We start from the raw sequence: 24,387 nt of genomic DNA, 5'->3' as shown, positions 1-24,387 counted from the left end.
AGATACTACTCTAGAAGGTGAGACGCGGACCTCCCGGTCGCGGCCGGTTACAACAGAGCCTGGCATTTATTTCAGGTACAGAGGAAAATTGGTGAGCGGAGGACGGCAGGAAGGGACAGAAGAGAGGAGTCTATTTTTACAAGATGAAGGGTGGAACACAGCTGGTTGAATAAGTCCTTAATGTGATAAGAAAGCATCCAACAGGTAAGTGTGATTATTGCCAGGAAACAGAGACCGTGGATCATGTATTGATACTGTGTGGGCAGTATTGTAGAGAAAGAGAGAGGCTGAGATCTAGTATGAGGGGAAGGGGATACAATAAATGAATTTAAAGAGTATATTGAGTAGAACGTCATTTAGATATAGTCTCAATATGTCATCGTTTTAATTAAAGATCAACGGGGCTGGCAGGTAGGATGTCGTTCCTCCATGTCTCTGGCCCACACTCCAGTACAGTAGGTGGCGGTCATGCACCATAACGTTGGATGCCAACCGCCGATAAACCCTACTGAAGTAGAAGTTTTTACCACGTTGGTCAAGTGGCAGAAGACTCCTGCGAAGATTGTGCATTTTCTGAAGGAGGTTGTTTCAGCAGGACAGTTCTGCAGGAGGCTTTAGGGTCACGAGGAGTCATGGCAGAAGAGGCCAAGAAACTAGCAGGCTACGCTGCGGTGGATAACCATGTCCAGGTCATAACATTTGGTATTGCATTGACGATACATTAATATAGCGAGTTAACTACAGGGGTTTGCTTTAGGGTGCATACTCTGTTTACAACCTGACTGTCAAGTCATGTGCAAGTTACTGATGCCGAACAACAGCTATAGGAGCTGGCTAGTTAGCTACTAGTAGCTAGTAAACATATGAATTGTGTACTTGTTAGCTAGACATATGACTACTTTCCTAATAGTAATGACTGCACAAAGGAAGCTATTTGTTTCTAAGCCAGCCAGGTAGCATGGTCAACTTTGGCACCACGTGGTTAGCAGTGCAACATGAGGTAATACTGTCTCACCTTCTAGAGTTGCAAATTGTTACCAGATAATGTGAATAAACTACATATTGTTTTATAACCGTTACTGGGGGTTACAGGAGCATAGATAATTTTCGACCAAACTTAACTTGGTATCGACTCGACCAAACATCTATCTTCTAACATGTCTGTGTGCAGGTGGCGCTTTTGAATTGAGAAAATACTCCGTTATTAAAACAAAATCAATTCCCGAGAGTTAAATCCAGCAATGTTTAAATCGCCATGTTCTCTCATTGATCGAGACACGTGAATTTCTTCTATGGTATATTGGCGATCCCACAATGTAATGTGCATCCTGCCACCTACTATGCGGGATGGAAACAAGATTTCCCCCCAAACTGAACTTCCAATAAATCAAAACAAACTTACCTGTTAAAATAGATCTGATCCCTATACAGGCTCAGAGGAACCTGGGAGGGGGGCTCTTCAGGCGCCAGTACCCCTTGCATGTCATCCAATGTAAACTCTTTTGATTCCCCAAAACTTTTCTGCTGCAGCCACCATGTCTACTGGTAATTTCGACTTCTTTGAGACTTGTGCTGTACAGGTTGTAACTGTGGCAATGAATGCAACAAAGTCCACCTTTTCAACACAGAGCGTGTCTTTTGTCTGTCAGCAAACATTTACTACAGAGATGGAATCCACCACCATCTCTTCACGGGAAACCCTTCTTATTTCTGATCACCTCAATCCCCACCACCCTCACAGGGCACTCCAGGAACTCAGGATCATGATCCCCACCACCCTCACAGGGCACTCCAGGAACTCAGGATCATGATCCCCACCACCCTCACAGGGCACTCCAGGATCATGATCCCCACCACCCTGACAGGGCACTCCAGGATCATGATCCCCACCACCCTGACAGGGCACTCCAGGATCATGATCCCCACCACCCTGACAGGGCACTCCGGGATCATGATCCCCACCACCCTGACAGGGCACTCCAGGATCATGATCCCCACCACCCTGACAGGGCACTCCAGGAACTCGGGATCATGATCCCCACCACCCTGACAGGGCACTCCAGGAACTCGGGATCATGATCCCCACCACCCTGACAGGGCACTCCAGGAACTCGGAATCATGATCCCCACCACCCTGACAGGGCACTCCAGGAACTCGGGATCATGATCCCCACCACCCTGACAGGGCACTCCAGGAACTCGGGATCATGATCCCCACCACCCTGACAGGGCACTCCAGGAACTCGGGATCATGATCCCCACCACCCTGACAGGGCACTCCAGGAACTCGGGATCATGATCCCCACCACCCTGACAGGGCACTCCAGGAACTCGGGATCATGATCCCCACCACCCTGACAGGGCACTCCAGGAACTCGGGATCATGATCCCCACCACCCTGACAGGGCACTCCAGGAACTCGGGATCATGATCCCCACCACCCTGACAGGGCACTCCAGGAACTCGGGATCATGATCCCCACCACCCTGACAGGGCACTCCAGGAACTCGGGATCATGATCCCCACCACCCTGACAGGGCACTCCAGGAACTCGGGATCATGATCCCCACCACCCTGACAGGGCACTCCAGGAACTCGGGATCATGATCCCCACCACTCTGACAGGGCACTCCAGGAACTCGGGATCATGATCCCCACCACCCTGACAGGACACTCCAGGAACTCGGGATCATGATCCCCACCACTCTGACAGGGCACTCCAGGAACTCAGGATCATGATCCCCACCACCCTGACAGGGCACTCCAGGAACTCAGGATCATGATCCCCATCACAATTGCAACACTGTCATCCTTCTACACTGTCGTTCTTCAGTATACTCTGCACACACTTGAAACATGGCCAAATCCTTGACATTTTGTTACACTGCAGTGGTTTGTGGGTGAAAGCTCGTATGGGGTATCTTACACAAACAATGTAATTGCTAAAAACAGGCCCGACAGGCTTCTTTTTCTGCTTTCACCCAGAGGGTCAGACGCCGGGCATCAACCACACCAGGAATTCTCTTCAGGTGTTCAACCTGAACATCCGTCGTCACCCCTGAGATGACTCCTTTGATTGGTGCTCTACTCCGAAGTTCAAAACACAAAACTCCTGTTGTCCGGATTCTTGTTGGAGGCTCACTGCTATCTTCCTCTGCTCTTCAGAAATACAATGAATCAAAAATAAGACCACTTCTGGTCTCTCTGACAGACTCCACTTTCCCAAGCGCGTACTTCACCATTTGACACCTCGAACGGGTTTCCCACATGCATCCTTTAGACAAGTCCCTTTTTGTTCCAGTTTTTGAAACTACTGTTGTCCACTCAGAACACTCAGTACAAAACACTACCACCCAACACCCCCTGCAACTGTTCTGCAGTAAATCCTCCAAATCCCAAGTACTTCTCTGCCACCACAACCTCTATTTTCTCTGACTTCCGATCCATTTCTGCTGTACAATTGACAACACATACAGTGCCTTCGGGGAAAGTATTCAGACCCCTTGACTTTTTCCACATTTGTTACATTAAAGCCTTATTCTAAAATGGATTGAATAAAAAATCCTCAGCAATCAACACAAAACACACCGGAATGACAAAGCGAAAACAGATTTATACATTTTTGCAAATTTATAATAACATACATTTTATTTGCATAAGTATTCAGACCCTTTGCTATGAGACTTGAAATTGAGCTTGGGTTCATCATACTATTTCCATTGATCATCCTTGATGTTTCTACAACTTGACGGGAGTCCACCTGTGGTTGGACATGATTTGGGAAGGCACACAGCTGTCTAAGGTCTCACAGTTGACTGTGCATGTCAGAGCAAAAACCAAGCCATGAGGTCGAAGGAATAGAGCTCAAACAGGATTTTGTCGAGCCACAGATTTGGGGAAGGGTACCAAAAAAAGTCTGCAGCATTGAAGGTCCCCAAGAACACAGTGGCCTCCATCATTCTTAAATGGAAGAAGTTTGGAACCACCAATACTCTTCCTAGAGCTGGCCGCCCGTCAACTGAGCAATCGTGGGAGAAGGGCCTTGGTCAGGGAGGTGACCAAGAACCTGATGGTTACTCTGACAGAGCTCCAGAGTTCCTCTGTAGAGATGGGAGAACCTTCCAGAAGGACAACCATCTCGGCAGCACTCCACCAATCAGGCCTTTATGGTAGAGTGACCAGGCGGCAACCTCTCCTCAGTAAAAGGCACATGACAGCTCGCTTAGTTTGCCAAAAGGTACCTAAAGAGTCTCAGACCATGAGAAACAAGATTCTCTGGTCTGATGAAACCAAGATTGAACTCTTTGGCCTGAATGTCAAGCGTCACATTTGGAGGACACCGGCACCATCCCTACGGTGAAGCATGATGGCGGCAGCATCATGTCTGGAGGAAACCTGGCACCATCCCTACGGTGAAGCATGGTGGCGGCAGCATCATGCTGTGGGGATGTTCTCCGCAGCAGGGACTGGGAGACTAGTCAGGATCGAGGAAATGATGAATGGAGCAAAGTACAGAGCTCCTTGAAAACCCGCTCCAGAGCGCTCAGGACCTCAGACTGGGGTGAAGGTTCACCTTCCAACAGAACAACGACCCTAAGACTGGGGTGAAGGTTTACCTTCCAACAGAACAACGACCCTAAGACTGGGGTGAAGGTTCACCTTCCAACAGAACAACGACCCTAAGACTGGGGTGAAGGTTCACCTTCCAACAGAACAACGACCCTAAGACTGGGGTGAAGGTTCACCTTCCAACAGAACAACGACCCTAAGCACACAGCCAAGACAACGCAGGAGTGGCTTCGGGACAAGTCTCTGAATGTCCTTGAGTGGTCCAACCAGAGCCCGGACTTGAACCCTATCGAACATCTTTGGAAGGACTTGAAAATAGCTGTGCAGCGACGCTCCCCATCCAACCTGACAACTTGAGAGGATCTGCAGAGAATGGGAGAAACTCCTAAAATACAGGTGTGCCGAGCTTGTAGGGTCAGACCCAAGAAGCCTCGAGGCTGTAATCGCTGCCAAAGGTGCTTCAAGTACTGAGTAAAGGGTCTGAATACTTATGTAACTGTGATATTTCTGTTTTTATTTTATTAATTAGCAAACATTTCTAAACCTCTTTTTTTTGTCATTATGGGGTATTGTTTGAGGGTGGGGGAAACAGTTTTAATCAATCTACACTGTTAGAATAAGGCTGTAACCTAACAAAATTTGGAAAAAAGTCAAGGGGTCTGAATACTTTCCAAATGCACTGTATTCTTCCCATCGCTTGGTCTCTGCCTGTCCACGGGAATCCTATCTGTGTCCGTCACCCTGTCCACGGGAATCCTATCTGTGTCCGTCACCCTGTCCACGGGAATCCTATCTGTGTCCGTCACCCTGTCCACGGGAATCCTATCTGTGTCCGTCACCCTGTCCACGGGAATCCTATCTGTGTCCGTCACCCTGTCCACGGGAATCCTATCTGTGTCCGTCACCCTGTCCACGGGAATCCTATCTGTGTCCGTCACCCCGTCCACGGGAATCCTATCTGTGTCCGTCACCCCGTCCACGGGAATCCTATCTGTGTCCGTCACCCCGTCCACGGGAATCCTATCTGTGTCCGTCACCCCGTCCACGGGAATCCTATCTGTGTCCGTCACCCCGTCCACGGGAATCCTATCTGTGTCCGTCACCCCGTCCACGGGAATCCTATCTGTGTCCGTCACCCCGTCCACGGGAATCCTATCGGTGTCCGTCACCCCGTCCACGGGAATCCTATCGGTGTCCGTCACCCCGTCCACGGGAATCCTATCGGTGTCCGTCACCCCGTCCACGGGAATCCTATCGGTGTCCGTCACCCCGTCCACGGGAATCCTATCGGTGTCCGTCACCCCGTCCACGGGAATCCTATCGGTGTCCGTCACCCCGTCCACGGGAATCCTATCGGTGTCCGTCACCCCGTCCACGGGAATCCTATCGGTGTCCGTCACCCCGTCCACGGGAATCCTATCGGTGTCCGTCACCCCGTCCACGGGAATCCTATCGGTGTCCGTCCCCCCGTCCACGGGAATCCTATCGGTGTCCGTCACCCCGTCCACGGGAATCCTATCGGTGTCCGTCACCCCGTCCACGGGAATCCTATCGGTGTCCGTCACCCCGTCCACGGGAATCCTATCGGTGTCCGTCACCCCGTCCACGGGAATCCTATCGGTGTCCGTCACCCCGTCCACGGGAATCCTATCGGTGTCCGTCACCCCGTCCACGGGAATCCTATCGGTGTCCGTCACCCCGTCCACGGGAATCCTATCGGTGTCCGTCACCCCGTCCACGGGAATCCTATCTGTGTCCGTCATCCCGTCCACGGGAATCCTCTCAGTATCCCTCACCCCGTCCACGGGAATCCTCTCAGTATCCCTCACCCCGTCCACGGGAATCCTCTCAGTATCCCTCACCCCGTCCACGGGAATCCTCTGCGTCCGTCACCCTGTTAGCTACACAATCCTTACTAACCACATAGCATTACAGCACTATGTACCGGTATGTTAGCTAGTTACCTAATGTTAGTTGGCTACTAATACATTGAACTAACTACTCAATATTTATTGACTTGATTATTTGCATAATTCTTAGCCATTGACCCACAACTATACTACTTAGCTATCTGCTCTGATTTCAGAGAGCTCTCGCACAGAATAACACAGAATAACTTTACGAAAGCTCAGCACCCGTTAATTAAATTGTTGCCAGCAGCACAGTTAGTCACCAACGCTCTGGATAACGTGGAAACAACCTAACCAGCTCTGACCATTTTAGTTGTCCTGGCAGAGCTGGTATTCTGTCTCATTTGTGTCTGGAAGAAGCTAGCCAACGTTAGCCAGTTAGCTTGGGTGTTTAACTGCCGTTGAACGATTGGCTCAACCCTAATCCTCGTCCAGAGTGCACTCTGAATTTACCAACTCCCAGAGTGCACTCTGAATTTACCAACTCCCAGAGTGCACTCTGAATTTACCAACTCCCAGAGTGCACTCTGAATTTACGACTGGACAGTCTGACAACGCTCTGGATTGACCAACTCCCAGAGTGCACTCTCGCACCTCTGATTGAATTGACGAACACACCCGAAATCATAAAATGTTATTTTTTTTTGTTAGCGCCTCTAGAGATCCAAGAGGTTATTTCATTTTTGGATAAAAAACGTTCCCGTTTTAAGCGCGATATTTTGTCACGAAAAGATGCTCGACTATGCATATTTGAAAGAAAACACTCTGAAGTTTCAGAATCTGCAAAGATATTGTCTGTAAGTGCCCCAGAACTCATTCTACAGGCGAAACCAAGATGATGCGTCAAGCAGGAAATTAGCAGAATCTCTGAAGCTCTGTTTTCCATTGTCTCCTTATATGGCTGTGATTGCGCAAGGAATGAGCCTACACTTTCTGTCGTTCCCCCAAGGTGTTAGCAGCATTGTGACGTATTTGTAGGCATATCATTGGAAGATTGACCATAAGAGACTACATTTTCCAAGTGTCCGCCTGGTGTCCTGCGTGGAATTCGGTGCGCAAACGCCAGCTGCTTGTACTTTTCCATTTGATTGAGGGGAGAAACCATGCTTCCACGAACGATATATAATTGAAGAGATATGTGAAAAACACCTTGAGGATTGATTCTAAACAACGTTTGCCATGTTTTCAGTCGATATTATGGAGTTAATTTGGAAAACAGTTCGCGTTTTGAGGACTGAATTTTCGTTTTTTTTTTGGTAGCCAAATGTGATGCAGAAAACGGAGCTATTTCGAATTCACAAAATCTTTTTTGGAAAAACTGAGCATCTGCTATCCAACTGAGAGTCTCCTCATTGAAAACATCCGAAGTTCTTCAAAGGTAAATGATTTTATTTGAAGGCTTTTATGTTTTTGTTGAAATCTTGCGTGCTGGATGCTAACGCTAATGCTAACGCTAAATGCTACGCTAGCTAGCCACTTTTACACAAATTATTGTTTTCCTATGGTTGAGAAGCATATTTTGAAAATCTGAGATGACAGTGTTGTTTACAAAAGGCTAAGCTTGAGAGATGGCATATTTATTTCATTTCATTTGCGATTTTCATGAATAGTTAACGTTGCGTTATGGTAATGAGCTTAGGTCTGTAAATAGAAACCCGGATCCGGGTTTGGTAGACGCAACAGGTTAAACTAAGAAGCTAGCAAGAGGTTGCATAGCAACAGCGTCAAGTTCCGGTAGACAAGCAACGCTCTAGTACGCTCAACTGAAACAATACTGTTCATTTACAGTATACTAAAATTAACTAGTAGTGTATATACTCATTAAGTATGTAGTATGGGTATTCGAACACAGCTGTCTTCTCCGTTTCCCCCCGCTCTCCACCGGATCTCCGTCACACCAAACGGCAGGAGTCACATCAGGATCCTCCGTCACACCAAACGGCAGGAGTCACATCAGGATCCTCCGTCACACCAAACGGCAGGAGTCACATCAGGATCCTCCGTCACACCAAACGGCAGGAGTCACATCAGGATCCTCCGTCACACCAAACGGCAGGAGTCACATCAGGATCCTCCGTCACACCAAACGGCAGGAGTCACATCAGGATCCTCCGTCACACCAAACGGCAGGAGTCACATCAGGATCCTCCGTCACACCAAACGGCAGGAGTCACATCAGGATCCTCCGTCACACCAAACGGCAGGAGTCACATCAGGATCCTCCGTCACACCAAACGGCAGGAGTCACATCAGGATCCTCCGTCACACCAAACGGCAGGAGTCACATCAGGATCCTCCGTCACACCAAACGGCAGGAGTCACATCAGGATCCTCCGTCACACCAAACATCAGGATCCTCCGTCACACCAAACGGCAGGAGTCACATCAGGATCCTCCGTCACACCAAACGGCAGGAGTCACATCAGGATCCTCCGTCACACCAAACGGCAGGAGTCACATCAGGATCCTCCGTCACACCAAATGGCAGGAGTCACATCAGGATCCTCCGTCACACCAAATGGCAGGAGTCACATCAGGATCTCCGTCACACCAAACGGCAGGAGTCACATCAGGATCTCCGTCACACCAAACGGCAGGAGTCACATCAGGATCCTCCGTCACACCAAACATCAGGATCCTCCGTCACACCAAACGGCAGGAGTCACATCAGGATCTCCGTCACACCAAACGGCAGGAGTCACATCAGGATCCTCCGTCACACCAAACGGCAGGAGTCACATCAGGATCTCCGTCACACCAAACGGCAGGAGTCACATCAGGATCCTCCGTCACACCAAACGGCAGGAGTCACATCAGGATCCTCCGTCACACCAAACGGCAGGAGTCACATCAGGATCCTCCGTCACACCAAACGGCAGGAGTCACATCAGGATCCTCCGTCACACCAAACGGCAGGAGTCACATCAGGATCCTCCGTCACACCAAACGGCAGGAGTCACATCAGGATCGCCGTCACACCAAACGGCAGGAGTCACATCAGGATCTCCGTCACACCAAACGGCAGGAGTCACATCAGGATCCTCCATGCCATCTGATCCTCCTCAACACAATGCCTCCCTTGACGGCAGGAGTCACATCAGGATCCTCCATGCCATCTGATCCTCCTCAACACAATGCCTCCCTTGATGGCAGGAGTCACATCAGGATCCTCCATGCCATCTGATCCTCCTCAACACAATGCCTCCCTTGACGGCAGGAGTCACATCAGGATCCTCCATGCCATCTGATCCTCCTCAACACAAGGCCTCCCTTGTTATCACTCCTTTCAACGGCGCCCTGCTCACATCACACTTGTCCCTAATCTCATCCTTCTCTGTAACGAACCTAGAGACCGTAATGGGCTATTAGCTGGAATCAATGCATTCCTAACACAAAGGAAAGATCCATTTTGTGACGGTTTTCCTTTCATTGTACGTTGTAGCCAACCAGGGTACAAGTCATGTTCAAGACCAGCCACTCGTGCTTTGGTGTTTTTTTTTAGCTAAGGGCAGTTCTTTCATAGTTTAGACATTATCTACCAGCATGTGCCAAGGTAATGTGTTATATTATATAAAATGTGCTGACTGTTTTCTTTCTTTCCATCACAGAACAACCAGGTAGTTGGAGTGGGCAGTGGATCCACCATTGTGTATGCTGTAGACAGACTGGGTGAGGAGACTAGCATCCCAGTGGTTGATTATAGAACAGGCCAAGCTAGTACTTTATTCATCCACAAAGGGGATTTGTGAATAATGTAGGCTGGTCGATGAGCCTTTTTCAAATGTTGTGTTCTCTCTCATTAAGATGACTTGGAAATGTGATCTAACGTGTGTGTGTGTGTTCCAGCGGAGAGGGTTCGTCAGGAGAAACTCAACATCGTGTGTGTCCCCACCTCCTTCCAGGTGAAGTTGTCACTCTGTGGTGTAACAAAAACATAGACAACATTCCAGCTGAAGTTCCTTTGTGCCTTATCCTCTCCCTCCTCAACTCCAGGCTCGTCAGTTGATTCTGCAGCATGGTCTAACCCTATCGGATCTGGACAGACACCCAGAGGTACAGTCTTACTTCAGCTAGAAACAACTTTACCAGCTTTTCATGTGTTCCAATGCTGTTTTCAATGTTTCAGTTTCCTCTAGTCATTATCGGCAGTAATGTATCAGTGGTCATGGTGTTCTTATCGGCAGTAATGTATCAGTGGTCATAGTGTTCTTATCGGCAGTAATGTATCAGGGGTCATGGTGTTCTTATCGGCAGTAATGTATCAGGGGTCATGGTGTTCTTATCGGCAGTAATGTATCAGTGGTCATGGTGTTCTTATCGGCAGTAATGTATCAGGGGTCATGGTGTTCTTATCGGCAGTAATGTATCAGGGGTCATGGTGTTCTTATCGGCAGTAATGTATCAGGGGTCATGGTGTTCTTATCGGCAGTAATGTATCAGGGGTCATGGTGTTCTTATCGGCAGTAATGTATCAGGGGTCATGGTGTTCTTATCGGCAGTAATGTATCAGGGGTCATGGTGTTCTTATCGGCAGTAATGTATCAGGGGTCATGGTGTTCTTATCGGCAGTAATGTATCAGGGGTCATGGTGTTCTTATCGGCAGTAATGTATCAGGGGTCATGGTGTTCTTATCGGCAGTAATGTATCAGGGGTCATGGTGTTCTTATCGGCAGTAATGTATCAGGGGTTATGTAGTTATCAGCAGTAATGTATCAGGGGTTATGTAGTTATCAGCAGTAATGTATCAGGGGTCATGAAGTTATCGGCAGTAATGTATCAGGGGTCATGGTGTTCTTATCGGCAGTAATGTATCAGGGGTCATGAAGTTCTTATCGGCAGTAATGTATCAGGGGTCATGAAGTTCTTATCGGAAGTAATGTATCAGTGGTCATGGTGTTCTTATCGGCAGTAATGTATCAGGGGTCATGGTGTTCTTATCGGCAGTAATGTATCAGGGGTCATGGTGTTCTTATCGGCAGTAATGTATCAGGGGTCATGGTGTTCTTATCGGCAGTAATGTATCAGGGGTCATGGTGTTCTTATCGGCAGTAATGTATCAGGGGTCATGGTGTTCTTATCGGCAGTAATGTATCAGGGGTCATGGTGTTCTTATCGGCAGTAATGTATCAGGGGTCATGTTAATGCAGAATTCTTCCCTTTTCACACAAAAAAAAAGATTAAATGCATAAGAGATCATGCTGCTTTTTATAAACCCATTCCTAAAATGCTTCTTATTGTCATTTCTGCTCGGCATCAGACTAATTTTGTGCTTCAGTTGCACTTCTAAACTCATAATTCAGGACCAGGCTTTCTATCGGCAGGCAGTGCTCTGACTGATACCTTCTATCGGCAGGCAGCGCTCTGACTGATACCTTCTATCGGCAGGCAGCGCTCTGACTGATACCTTCTATCGGCAGGCAGCGCTCTGACTGATACCTTCTATCGGCAGGCAGCGCTCTGACTGATACCTTCTATCGGCAGGCAGCGCTCTGACTGATACCTTCTATCGGCAGGCAGCGCTCTGACTGATACCTTCTATCGGCAGGCAGCGCTCTGACTGATACCTTCTATCGGCAGGCAGCGCTCTGACTGATACCTTCTATCGGCAGGCAGCGCTCTGACTGATACCTTCTATCGGCAGGCAGCGCCCTGACTGATATGGAGCTACTTTTCGCTCTACTTTTCTCGGTGTAGCCAGACTATTTTTCTCCTGTTGAATGCAAGTTTAACTTAAAGCAAAACATTAGGAAATGTAGCTGCCTACATTCTTCCTACGGTAGGCCTAAACATTAGAAATATGTTGGCCATGCTTTTGTAAGCTCACTTACATGTGGCTACCAGCCAAAAGGCTTTCTGTTGTCATCTGATGAACTGAAGCTGTTTCCTGCCTAATGTGTTGCACTAATGTATTTTCTGAAGGAAAAGTGTAGTTGCATGGTCCTGATCACTCTATTTGAACCAAAAAACACTCAATATAAAAGCAGGTGAAATGGTTTATAACAGATTTCTTTTGAAGGTCTGAGTTTTGAAAATGCATATTTCTGAACTGTAACGTGGCCCCTATTTATGCTGTTTGACCTCTAACCCCTCCCAGCTGGATGTGGCCATCGACGGGGCGGACGAGGTGGATGCAGCTCTCACACTCATCAAGGGAGGAGGGTAAGAAGCTTCTGTCTTTTTCACCAGACTAGTCAGGTTACTATCCATGCTGTCAGGCTCCCAGACTAGTCAGGTTACTATCCCATGCTGTCAGGCTCCCAGACTAGTCAGGTTACTATCCCATGCTGTCAGGCTCCTTACTATCCATGCTGTCAGGCTCCCAGACTACAGTCAGGTTACTATCCATGCTGTCAGGCTCCCAGACTAGTCAGGTTACTATCCCATGCTGTCAGGCTCCCAGACTACAGTCAGGTTACTATCCATGCTGTCAGGCTCCCAGACTACAGTCAGGTTACTATCCATGCTGTCAGGCTCCCAGACTACAGTCAGGTTACTATCCCATGCTGTCAGGCTCCCAGACTAGTCAGGTTACTATCCCATGCTGTCAGGCTCCCAGACTACAGTCAGGTTACTATCCATGCTGTCAGGCTCCCAGACTAGTCAGGTTACTATCCCATGCTGTCAGGCTCCCAGACTAGTCAGGTTACTATCCCATGCTGTCAGGCTCCCAGACTACAGTCAGGTTACTATCCATGCTGTCAGGCTCCCAGACTAGTCAGGTTACTATCCCATGCTGTCAGGCTCCCAGACTACAGTCAGGTTCTAGGCTAGCCTGTTACTATCCGTGCTGTCAGGCTCCCAGACTAGTCAGGTTACTATCCAATGCTGTCAGGCTCCCAGACTACAGTCGGGTTCTAGGCTAGCCCGTTACTATCCATGCTGTCAGGCTCCCAGACTAGTCAGGTTACTATCCCATGCTGTCAGGCTCCCAGACTACAGTCGGGTTCTAGGCTAGCCCGTTACTATCCATGCTGTCAGGCTCCCAGACTACAGTCAGGTTCTAGGCTAGCCCGTTACTATCCATGCTGTCAGGTTCTAGGCTAGCCCGTTACTATCCGTGCAGTCGGGTTCTAGGCTAGCCTGTTACTATCCGTGCTGTCAGGCTCCCAGACTACAGTCAGGTTCTAGGCTAGCCCGTTACTATCCATGCTGTCAGGTTCTAGGCTAGCCCGTTACTATCCATGCTGTCAGGTTCTAGGCTAGCCCGTTACTATCCGTGCTGTCAGGTTCTAGGCTAGCCCGTTACTATCCGTGCTGTCAGGTTCTAGGCTAGCCCGTTACTATCCGTGCTGTCAGGTTCTAGGCTAGCCCGTTACTATCCGTGCTGTCAGGTTCTAGGCTAGCCCGTTACTATCCGTGCTGTCAGGTTCTAGGCTAGCCCGTTACTATCCGGGCTGTCAGGTTCTAGGCTAGCCCGTTACTATCCGGGCTGTCAGGTTCTAGGCTAGCCCGTTACTATCTGTGCTGTCAGGTTCTAGGCTAGCCCGTTACTATCCGTGCTGTCAGGTTCTAGGCTAGCCCGTTACTATCCGTGCTGTCAGGTTCTAGGCTAGCCCGTTACTATCCGTGCTGTCAGGTTCTAGGCTAGCCCGTTACTATCCGTGCTGTCAGGTTCTAGGCTAGCCCGTTACTATCCGTGCTGTCAGGTTCTAGGCTAGCCCTTTACTATCCGTGCTGTCAGGTTCTAGGCTAGCCCGTTACTATCCGTGCTGTCAGGTTCTAGGCTAGCCCGTTACTATCCGTGCTGTCAGGTTCTAGGCTAGCCCGTTACTATCCGTGCTGTCAGGTTCTAGGCTAGCCCGTTACTATCCGTGCTGTCAGGTTCTAGGCTAGCCCGTTACTATCCGTGCTGTCAGGTTCTAGGCTAGCCCGTTACTATCCGTGCTGTCAGGTTCTAGGCTAGCCCGTTACTATCCGTGCTGTCAGGTTCTAGGCTAGCCCGTTACTATCCGTGCTGTCAGGTTCTAGGCTAGCCCGTTACTATCCGTGCTGTCAGGTTCTAGGCTAGCCCGTTACTATCAGTGCTGTCAGGTTCTAGGCTAGCCCGTTACTATCCGGGCTGTCAGGTTCTAGGCTAGCCCGTTACTATCCGGGCTGTCAGGTTCTAGGCTAGCCCGTTACTATCCGGGCTGTCAGGTTCTAGGCTAGCCCGTTACTATCCGGGCTGTCAGGTTCTAGGCTAGCCCGTTACTATCCGTGCTGTCAGGTTCTAGGCTAGCCCGTTACTATCCGTGCTGTCAGGTTCTAGGCTAGCCCGTTACTATCCGTGCTGTCAGGTTCTAGGCTAGCCCGTTACTATCCGGGCTGTCAGGTTCTAGGCTAGCCCGTTACTATCCGGGCTGTCAGGTTCTAGGCTAGCCCGTTACTATCTGTGCTGTCAGGTTCTAGGCTAGCCCGTTACTATCCGTGCTGTCAGGTTCTAGGCTAGCCCGTTACTATCCGTGCTGTCAGGTTCTAGGCTAGCCCGTTACTATCCGTGCTGTCAGGTTCTAGGCTAGCCCGTTACTATCCGTGCTGTCAGGTTCTAGGCTAGCCCGTTACTATCCGTGCTGTCAGGTTCTAGGCTAGCCCTTTACTATCCGTGCTGTCAGGTTCTAGGCTAGCCCGTTACTATCCGTGCTGTCAGGTTCTAGGCTAGCCCGTTACTATCCGTGCTGTCAGGTTCTAGGCTAGCCCGTTACTATCCGTGCTGTCAGGTTCTAGGCTAGCCCGTTACTATCCGTGCTGTCAGGTTCTAGGCTAGCCCGTTACTATCCGTGCTGTCAGGTTCTAGGCTAGCCCGTTACTATCCGTGCTGTCAGGTTCTAGGCTAGCCCGTTACTATCCGTGCTGTCAGGTTCTAGGCTAGCCCGTTACTATCCGTGCTGTCAGGTTCTAGGCTAGCCCGTTACTATCCGTGCTGTCAGGTTCTAGGCTAGCCCGTTACTATCCGTGCTGTCAGGTTCTAGGCTAGCCCGTTACTATCAGTGCTGTCAGGTTCTAGGCTAGCCCGTTACTATCCGGGCTGTCAGGTTCTAGGCTAGCCCGTTACTATCCGGGCTGTCAGGTTCTAGGCTAGCCCGTTACTATCCGGGCTGTCAGGTTCTAGGCTAGCCCGTTACTATCCGGGCTGTCAGGTTCTAGGCTAGCCCGTTACTATCCGTGCTGTCAGGTTCTAGGCTAGCCCGTTACTATCCGTGCTGTCAGGTTCTAGGCTAGCCCGTTACTATCCGTGCTGTCAGGTTCTAGGCTAGCCCTTTACTATCCGTGTTGTCAGGTTCTAGGCTAGCCCGTTGCTATCCGTGCTGTCAGGTTCTAGGCTAGCCCGTTACTATCCGTGCTGTCAGGTTCTAGGCTAGCCCGTTACTATCCGTGCTACAAGCATACCCATAACATGATGCAGCCATCACTATGGTTGAAATATAGTGGTACTCAGTATTGTATTGGATTTGCCCCAAACACCATTTTTTTGTGTTCAGGACAAAGTGAATTGCTTTGCCACATTTTTTCCAGTGTTACGTTAGTGTCTTGATGCATGTTTTGAATTATTTTTACTCTGTACTGGCTTCCTTTTCTGTCATTTAGGTTGGTATTGTGGAGTAACTACAATGCTGTTGATCCATCCTCAGTTTTCTCCCATTAAACTCCAAATGTTTTAGTCACCATTGGCCTCATGGTGAAACCCCTCAGTGGTTTCCTTCCTCTCCGGTAACTGAGTTAGGAAGGACGTATGTATTGTAGTAGTGACTGGGTGTATTAATACACCATCCAGAGTGTAATAATAGATTCACCCTGCTCAAAGGGATATTGTCTGATTTTTATTTTATCCATCAACCAATAGGTGCCCTTTGCGAGGCATTGAAAATCGTCTTTGTGGTTGAATCTGTGTTTGAGATTCACTGATGGACTGAGGGAACTTAAATGATTGTGTATGTGTGGGGTACAGAGATGGAGTCATTATTGCACAGTGAGTCTATGCAACCTGTGACTTGTTAAGCACGTTTTTACTCCTGAACTTATTTAGACTTAACGTAACAAAGAGGTTGAGTACTTATTGAGTCAAGACATTTTAGCTTTTAATTTGTAATAATTTTAATACAACATTATTCCACTTGTCATTTATGGGGTATTGTATGTATGCTAGTGACCCTAAACATCTCAACTGAATCCATGTTAAATTCCGGTGTGAAGGCTCTGCTATCCATTCTCCTCCCTGACTAGTTCTCTCTCTCCGGCTCATAGAGGCTGTCTGACTCAGGAGAAGATCGTAGCCGGCTGTGCCAAACACTTCATCGTCATCGCTGACTTCAGGTGGGTCTGTGGGTTGAAATGAAGTTGTCCTTTACGATGCATGTGACAAATACGTGTAGACTAACATTGAAATGCTTACTTACGGGCAGAGATAAAGATACAATAGACACAGTGACAAGGAATAAATAGTGAATAACAAAAAATAAGTGTCAAAATATCACTGTCAATTACTTATTTTACATGATGACACCTTGCTATATAGCTAGCTAGCTAACTACAGCTACTGAAACAGGTGTCTCTGGGGAAGAACATACGTAGCGCCGTGGAGCTAGCTAACTACAGCTACTGAAACAGGTGTTTCTGGGGAAGAACATACGTAGCGCCGTGGAGCTAGCTAACTACAGCTACTGAAACAGGTGTCTCTGGGGAAGAACATACGTAGCGCCGTGGAGCTAGCTAACTACAGCTACTGAAACAGGTGTCTCTGGGGAAGAACATACGTAGCGCCGTGGAGCTAGCTAACTACAGCTACTGAAACAGGTGTCTCTGGGGAAGAACATACGTAGCGCCGTGGAGCTAGCTAACTACTGCTACTGAAACAGGTGTCTCTGGGGAAGAACATACGTAGCGCCGTGGAGCTAGCTAACTACAGCTACTGAAACAGGTGTCTCTGGGGAAGAACATACGTAGCGCCGTGGAGCTAGCTAACTTTCAGCTACTGAAACAGGTGTCTCTGGGGAAGAACATACGTAGCGCCGTGGAGCTAGCTAACTACAGCTACTGAAACAGGTGTCTCTGGGGAAGAACATACGTAGCGCCGTGGAGCTAGCTAACTACAGCTACTGAAACAGGTGTCTCTGGGGAAGAACATACGTAGCGCCGTGGAGCTAGCTAACTACAGCTACTGAAACAGGTGTCTCTGGGGAAGAACATACGTAGCGCCGTGGAGCTAGCTAACTACAGCTACTGAAACAGGTGTCTCTGGGGAAGAACATACGTAGCGCCGTGGAGCTAGCTAACTACAGCTACTGAAACAGGTGTCTCTGGGGAAGAACATACGTAGCGCCGTGGAGCTAGCTAACTACAGCTACTGAAACAGGTGTCTCTGGGGAAGAACATACGTAGCGCCGTGGAGCTAGCTAACTACAGCTACTGAAACAGGTGTCTCTGGGGAAGAACATACGTAGCGCCGTGGAGCTAGCTAACTACAGCTACTGAAACAGGTGTCTCTGGGGAAGAACATGCGTAGCGCCGTGGAGCTAGCTAACTACAGCTACTGAAACAGGTGTCTCTGGGGAAGAACATACGTAGCGCCGTGGAGCTAGCTAACTACAGCTACTGAAACAGGTGTCTCTGGGGAAGAACATACGTAGCGCCGTGGAGCTAGCTAACTACAGCTACTGAAACAGGTGTCTCTGGGGAAGAACATACGTAGCGCCGTGGAGCTAGCTAACTACTGCTACTGAAACAGGTGTCTCTGGGGAAGAACATACGTAGCGCCGTGGAGCTAGCTAACTACAGCTACTGAAACAGGTGTCTCTGGGGAAGAACATACGTAGCGCCGTGGAGCTAGCTAACTTTCAGCTACTGAAACAGGTGTCTCTGGGGAAGAACATACGTAGCGCCGTGGAGCTAGCTAACTACAGCTACTGAAACAGGTGTCTCTGGGGAAGAACATACGTAGCGCCGTGGAGCTAGCTAACTACAGCTACTGAAACAGGTGTCTCTGGGGAAGAACATACGTAGCGCCGTGGAGCTAGCTAACTACAGCTACTGAAACAGGTGTCTCTGGGGAAGAACATACGTAGCGCCGTGGAGCTAGCTAACTACAGCTACTGAAACAGGTGTCTCTGGGGAAGAACATACGTAGCGCCGTGGAGCTAGCTAACTACAGCTACTGAAACAGGTGTCTCTGGGGAAGAACATACGTAGCGCCGTGGAGCTAGCTAACTACAGCTACTGAAACAGGTGTCTCTGGGGAAGAACATACGTAGCGCCGTGGAGCTAGCTAACTACAGCTACTGAAACAGGTGTCTCTGGGGAAGAACATACGTAGCGCCGTGGAGCTAGCTAACTACAGCTACTGAAACAGGTGTCTCTGGGGAAGAACATACGTAGCGCCGTGGAGCTAGCTAACTACAGCTACTGAAACAGGTGTCTCTGGGGAAGAACATACGTAGCGCCGTGGAGCTAGCTAACTACTGCTACTGAAACAGGTGTCTCTGGGGAAGAACATACGTAGCGCCGTGGAGCTAGCTAACTACTGCTACTGAAACAGGTGTCTCTGGGGAAGAACATACGTAGCGCCGTGGAGCTAGCTAACTACAGCTACTGAAACAGGTGTCTCTGGGGAAGAACATACGTAGCGCCGTGGAGCTAGCTGCTTCTTAATGACCAGGTGACGCGCGAGACAACTTTCCCAGCATCATAGCATACGTATCGTTGTGACGTATGAAATGCGAGTGATAGTGTAACCAATGTGTAATAACTACCTAAAAAATGTATGAATGCGTTAAATTATGTGACGCACAGTCTTATTCAGGTCCTGATTGGTCAACCAGCTTATTGGACACACGCCAAAGACCCTAAAGGCGTTCCGTAGTCTCCTGTAATTGCGGATTGTCTTAAACATTGTTGATTTATTGACTTGTTTACTTTGGCTAAGTATCATATATACAGGTTTAAAATACAAAGAAACATGCACTTGCCTAAAAGGTTGAAGTTCACAAGCCCCTGACCCCCCCCCTCCCCCTCTATAGGAAGGACTCCTCGGTCCTGGGCCAGCAGTGGAAGAAGGGTGTTCCTATTGAGGTGATCCCTATGGCCTACGTCCCCGTCTCCAGGACTATAGCCAAGCGCTTCGGAGGGGAGGCAGTACTCCGCATGGCCGTCAGTAAAGCTGTGAGTCACCATACGTCTCACGTTACACCATCTTCCTGTTGTCCTGCTTTCAATAGCGATCAAAACCGAATGCAATTCATTATGGTCTGTTGTAGTTACTGCATGGATTGGTTAAATTTCTGGAGTTGACATTTTAGATTCACTATAATACACAACAAATGACCTAAGTGAACCACTGCACTAACGGAGGTTGAGATGGTTACACTTACTCTATGTAAGTGAGAGGCAGAGGGTTTTGATTGGTCTTCCTGTCCACTAGCAGCTGTTCTGATTCGTCTCTCTCTGAGGTTTTAGTGTTGTGGTAGAGCATGGTGCTTGTAACCCGGGGTTGTGGGTTCGATTCCCAGACCAGCACGTAGAAATACATAAACTTAAGTCTCTCTGGATAAGAGCGTCTGCTAAATGACTGACATGTCAATGTAACTAATGTGATTGGTCCGTCTCCCCATCTCAGGGTCCGGTGGTAACAGACAACAGTAACTTCATTCTGGACTGGAAGTTTGAACACGCTCAGAACTGGAAGGAGGTCAATACCGCTATTAAGATGATACCAGGTACACTGTCTACAAAACACACACAGCTCTGTTTCTATCATAATAGACAGTGTGGGTGGTCAACTTCCTGTTTCTTCAGTGAATATAGTTCTATCTGTTCCAGTTCTCTCTTCCTCCCTCTTCTTCTCTCTAGGTGTGGTAGAGACAGGTCTGTTTGTGGGGATGGCTGAGAGGGTGTACTTTGGGATGGAGGATGGTAGTGTTCGTGTGAGAGACCCTCCAGTCATCTGACCTGTCTGGGAGCTGACACCTTCCACCAACCTCCCTGTCTGGAAGCCGACACCTTCCACCAACCTCCCTGTCTGGGAGCCGACACCTTCCACCAACCTCCCTGTCTGGGAGCCGACACCTTCCACCAACCTCCCTGTCTGGAAGCCGACACCTTCCACCAACCTCCCTGTCTGGAAGCCGACACCTTCCACCAACCTCCCTGTCTGGAAGCCGACACCTTCCACCAACCTCCCTGTCTGGAAGCCGACACCTTCCACCAACCTCCCTGTCTGGAAGCCGACACCTTCCACCAACCTCCCTGTCTGGGAGCCGACACCTTCCACCAAACTCCCTGTCTGGGAGCCGACACCTTCCACCAAACTCCCTGTCTGGGACCACCATCTAAACCACAGTACCTTCTATTCTGGGACCACCATCTAAACCACAGTACCTTCTATTCTGGGACCACCATCTAAACCACAGTACCTTCTATTCTGGGACCACCATCTAAACCACAGTACCTTCTATTCTGGGACCACCATCTAAACCACAGTGCCTTCTATTCTGGGACCACCATCTAAACCACAGTACCTTCTATTCTGGGACCACCATCTAAACCACAGTACCTTCTATTCTGGGACCACCATCTAAACCACAGTACCTTCTATTCTGGGACCACCATCTAAACCACAGTACCTTCTATTCTGGGACCACCATCTAAACCACAGTACCTTCTATTCTGGGACCACCATCTAAACCACAGTACCTTCTATTCTGGGACCACCATCTAAACCACAGCGCCTTCTATTCTGGGACCACCATCTAAACCACAGTACCTTCTATTCTGGGACCACCATCTAAACCACAGTACCTTCTATTCTGGGACCACCATCTAAACCACAGTACCTTCTATTCTGGGACCACCATCTAAACCACAGTGCCTTCTATTCTGGGACCACCATCTAAACCACAGTGCCTTCTATTCTGGGACCACCATCTAAACCACAGTACCTTCTATTCTGGGACCACCATCTAAACCACAGTACCTTATATATTGGGTCCCAAATGGCACCCTATCCTTTACAAAGTGCACTACTTTTGATCAGCCCTATGGGTTATGATGGGAGTAGGGTCCTATGTAGCGGATAGGGCGCCATTGGGGAAACCGCCAATATTCTATCACCTATGGACTCTGCCTGATCTGACAGATGGTGTATACAGGTTGTCTGGGAGGTCAACTACAGGTTGACCTCACAACATCTACCATGACATGTACAGGCTCTACTTTTTGTATATGTTTATAAGTTGAAAAATGTATGTACACATAAATACATTAAAGTGCACGATGAAAAACGAGGTTATACATTCTTGCCTGCACTGGTGCTTCTAAACAAAATGCGAGGTAGAACAGCAATATATTTAGGTGCCTATGTATGGCACACCGTTTGGGTGCATGTTTAAACATATACATGTGTATTATAGATGCTGAATGTGCACGTTTTAGTTAAGCTCCACCACTACCATCGGTAGTAATGTATTAAAAACAAACAAGCACACACCGGCCACTAACGATGTCTTTACAATAGCGCGTTGGTAATAAGGCATTGTTTTGTTCGACCCAATGGGCCACTAACGATGTCTTTACAATACCGCGTAGGGTAATAAGGCATTATTTTATTCGACCCAATGGGCCACTAACGATGTCTTTACAATACCGCGTTGGTAATAAGGCATTATTTTATTCGACCCAATGGGCCACTAACGATGTCTTTACAATACCGCGTTGGTAATAAGGCATTATTTTATTCGACCCAATGGGCCACTAACGATGTCTTTACAATACCGCGTTGGTAATAAGGCATTATTTTATTCGACCCAATGGGCCACTAACGATGTCTTTACAATACCGCGTTGGTAATAAGGCATTGTTTTGTTCGACCCAATGGGCCACTAACGATGTCTTTACAATACCGCGTTGGTAATAAGGCATTATGTTGTTCGACCCAATGGGCCACTAACGATGTCTTTACAATACCGCGTTGGTAATAAGGCATTGTTTTGTTCGACCCAATGGGCCACTAACGATGTCTTTACAATACCGCGTTGGTAATAAGGCATTGTTTTGTTCGACCCAATGGGCCACTAACGATGTCTTTACAATACCGCGTTGGTAATAAGGCATTGTTTTGTTCGACCCAATGGGCCACTAACGATGTCTTTACAATACCGCGTTGGTAATAAGGCATTATTTTATTCGACCCAATGGGCCACTAACGATGTCTTTACAATACCGCGTTGGTAATAAGGCATTGTTTTGTTCGACCCAATGGGCCACTAACGATGTCTTTACAATACCGCGTTGGTAATAAGGCATTATTTTATTCGACCCAATGGGCCACTAACGATGTCTTTACAATACCGCGTTGGTAATAAGGCATTATTTTATTCGACCCAATGGGCCACTAACGATGTCTTTACAATACCGCGTTGGTAATAAGGCATTGTTTTGTTCGACCCAATGGGCCACTAACGATGTCTTTACAATACCGCGTTGGTAATAAGGCATTGTTTTGTTCGACCCAATGGGCCACTAACGATGTCTTTACAATACCGCGTTGGTAATAAGGCATTATGTTGTTCGACCCAATGGGCCACTAACGATGTCTTTACAATACCGCGTTGGTAATAAGGCATTGTTTTGTTCGACCCAATGGGCCACTAACGATGTCTTTACAATACCGCGTTGGTAATAAGGCATTATGTTGTTCGACCCAATGGGCCACTAACGATGTCTTTACAATACCGCGTTGGTAATAAGGCATTGTTTTGTTCGACCCAATGGGCCACTAACGATGTCTTTACAATACCGCGTTGGTAATAAGGCATTGTTTTGTTCGACCCAATGGGCCACTAACGATGTCTTTACAATACCGCGTTGGTAATAAGGCATTGTTTTGTTCGACCCAATGGGCCACTAACGATGTCTTTACAATACCGCGTTGGTAATAAGGCATTATTTTATTCGACCCAATGGGCCACTAACGATGTCTTTACAATACCGCGTTGGTAATAAGGCATTGTTTTGTTCGACCCAATGGGCCACTAACGATGTCTTTACAATACCGCGTTGGTAATAAGGCATTATTTTATTCGACCCAATGGGCCACTAACGATGTCTTTACAATACCGCGTTGGTAATAAGGCATTATTTTATTCGACCCAATGGGCCACTAACGATGTCTTTACAATACCGCGTTGGTAATAAGGCATTGTTTTGTTCGACCCAATGGGCCACTAACGATGTCTTTACAATACCGCGTTGGTAATAATGCATTATTTTATTCGACCCAATGGGCCACTAACGATGTCTTTACAATACCGCGTTGGTAATAAGGCATTATTTTATTCGACCCAATGGGCCACTAACGATGTCTTTACAATACCGCGTTGGTAATAAGGCATTGTTTTGTTCGACCCAATGGGCCACTAACGATGTCTTTACAATACCGCGTTGGTAATAAGGCATTATGTTGTTCGACCCAATGGGCCACTAACGATGTCTTTACAATACCGCGTTGGTAATAAGGCATTGTTTTGTTCGACCCAATGGGCCACTAACGATGTCTTTACAATACCGCGTTGGTAATAAGGCATTGTTTTGTTCGACCCAATGGGCCACTAACGATGTCTTTACAATACCGCGTTGGTAATAAGGCATTATTTTATTCGACCCAATGGGCCACTAACGATGTCTTTACAATACCGCGTTGGTAATAAGGCATTGTTTTGTTCGACCCAATGGGCCACTAACGATGTCTTTACAATACCGCGTTGGTAATAAGGCATTATTTTATTCGACCCAATGGGCCACTAACGATGTCTTTACAATACCGCGTTGGTAATAAGGCATTGTTTTGTTCGACCCAATGGGCCACTAACGATGTCTTTACAATACCGCGTTGGTAATAAGGCATTGTTTTGTTCGACCCAATGGGCCACTAACGATGTCTTT

At 48.1% G+C, this 24,387-nt stretch overlaps 1 protein-coding gene across 1 annotated transcript; it reads left to right on the top strand.

Annotated features, from left to right (window-relative positions):
* The first annotated feature begins 513 nt into the window (after positions 1 to 513).
* LOC139383519 (ribose 5-phosphate isomerase A (ribose 5-phosphate epimerase)) lies at positions 514 to 21,731 on the top strand. Its single transcript, XM_071128084.1, has 10 exons — positions 514 to 689; positions 10,088 to 10,148; positions 10,326 to 10,381; positions 10,473 to 10,532; positions 12,575 to 12,639; positions 16,702 to 16,770; positions 19,470 to 19,611; positions 20,066 to 20,165; positions 20,299 to 20,927; positions 21,034 to 21,731. Exons 1-9 carry the CDS (start codon positions 633 to 635, stop codon positions 20,394 to 20,396), a joined length of 708 nt encoding a protein of 235 aa, XP_070984185.1. The 5' UTR covers positions 514 to 632; the 3' UTR covers positions 20,397 to 20,927; positions 21,034 to 21,731.
* Positions 21,732 to 24,387: the final 2,656 nt, after the last annotated feature.

The sequence above is a fragment of the Oncorhynchus clarkii genome, chromosome 25 (genome assembly GCF_045791955.1).
Source record: "Oncorhynchus clarkii lewisi isolate Uvic-CL-2024 chromosome 25, UVic_Ocla_1.0, whole genome shotgun sequence".
Taxonomy (NCBI): domain Eukaryota; kingdom Metazoa; phylum Chordata; class Actinopteri; order Salmoniformes; family Salmonidae; genus Oncorhynchus; species Oncorhynchus clarkii.
Note: the sequence above shows the minus strand (reverse complement) of the source record. Positions and strands in the feature narration are given on the sequence as shown.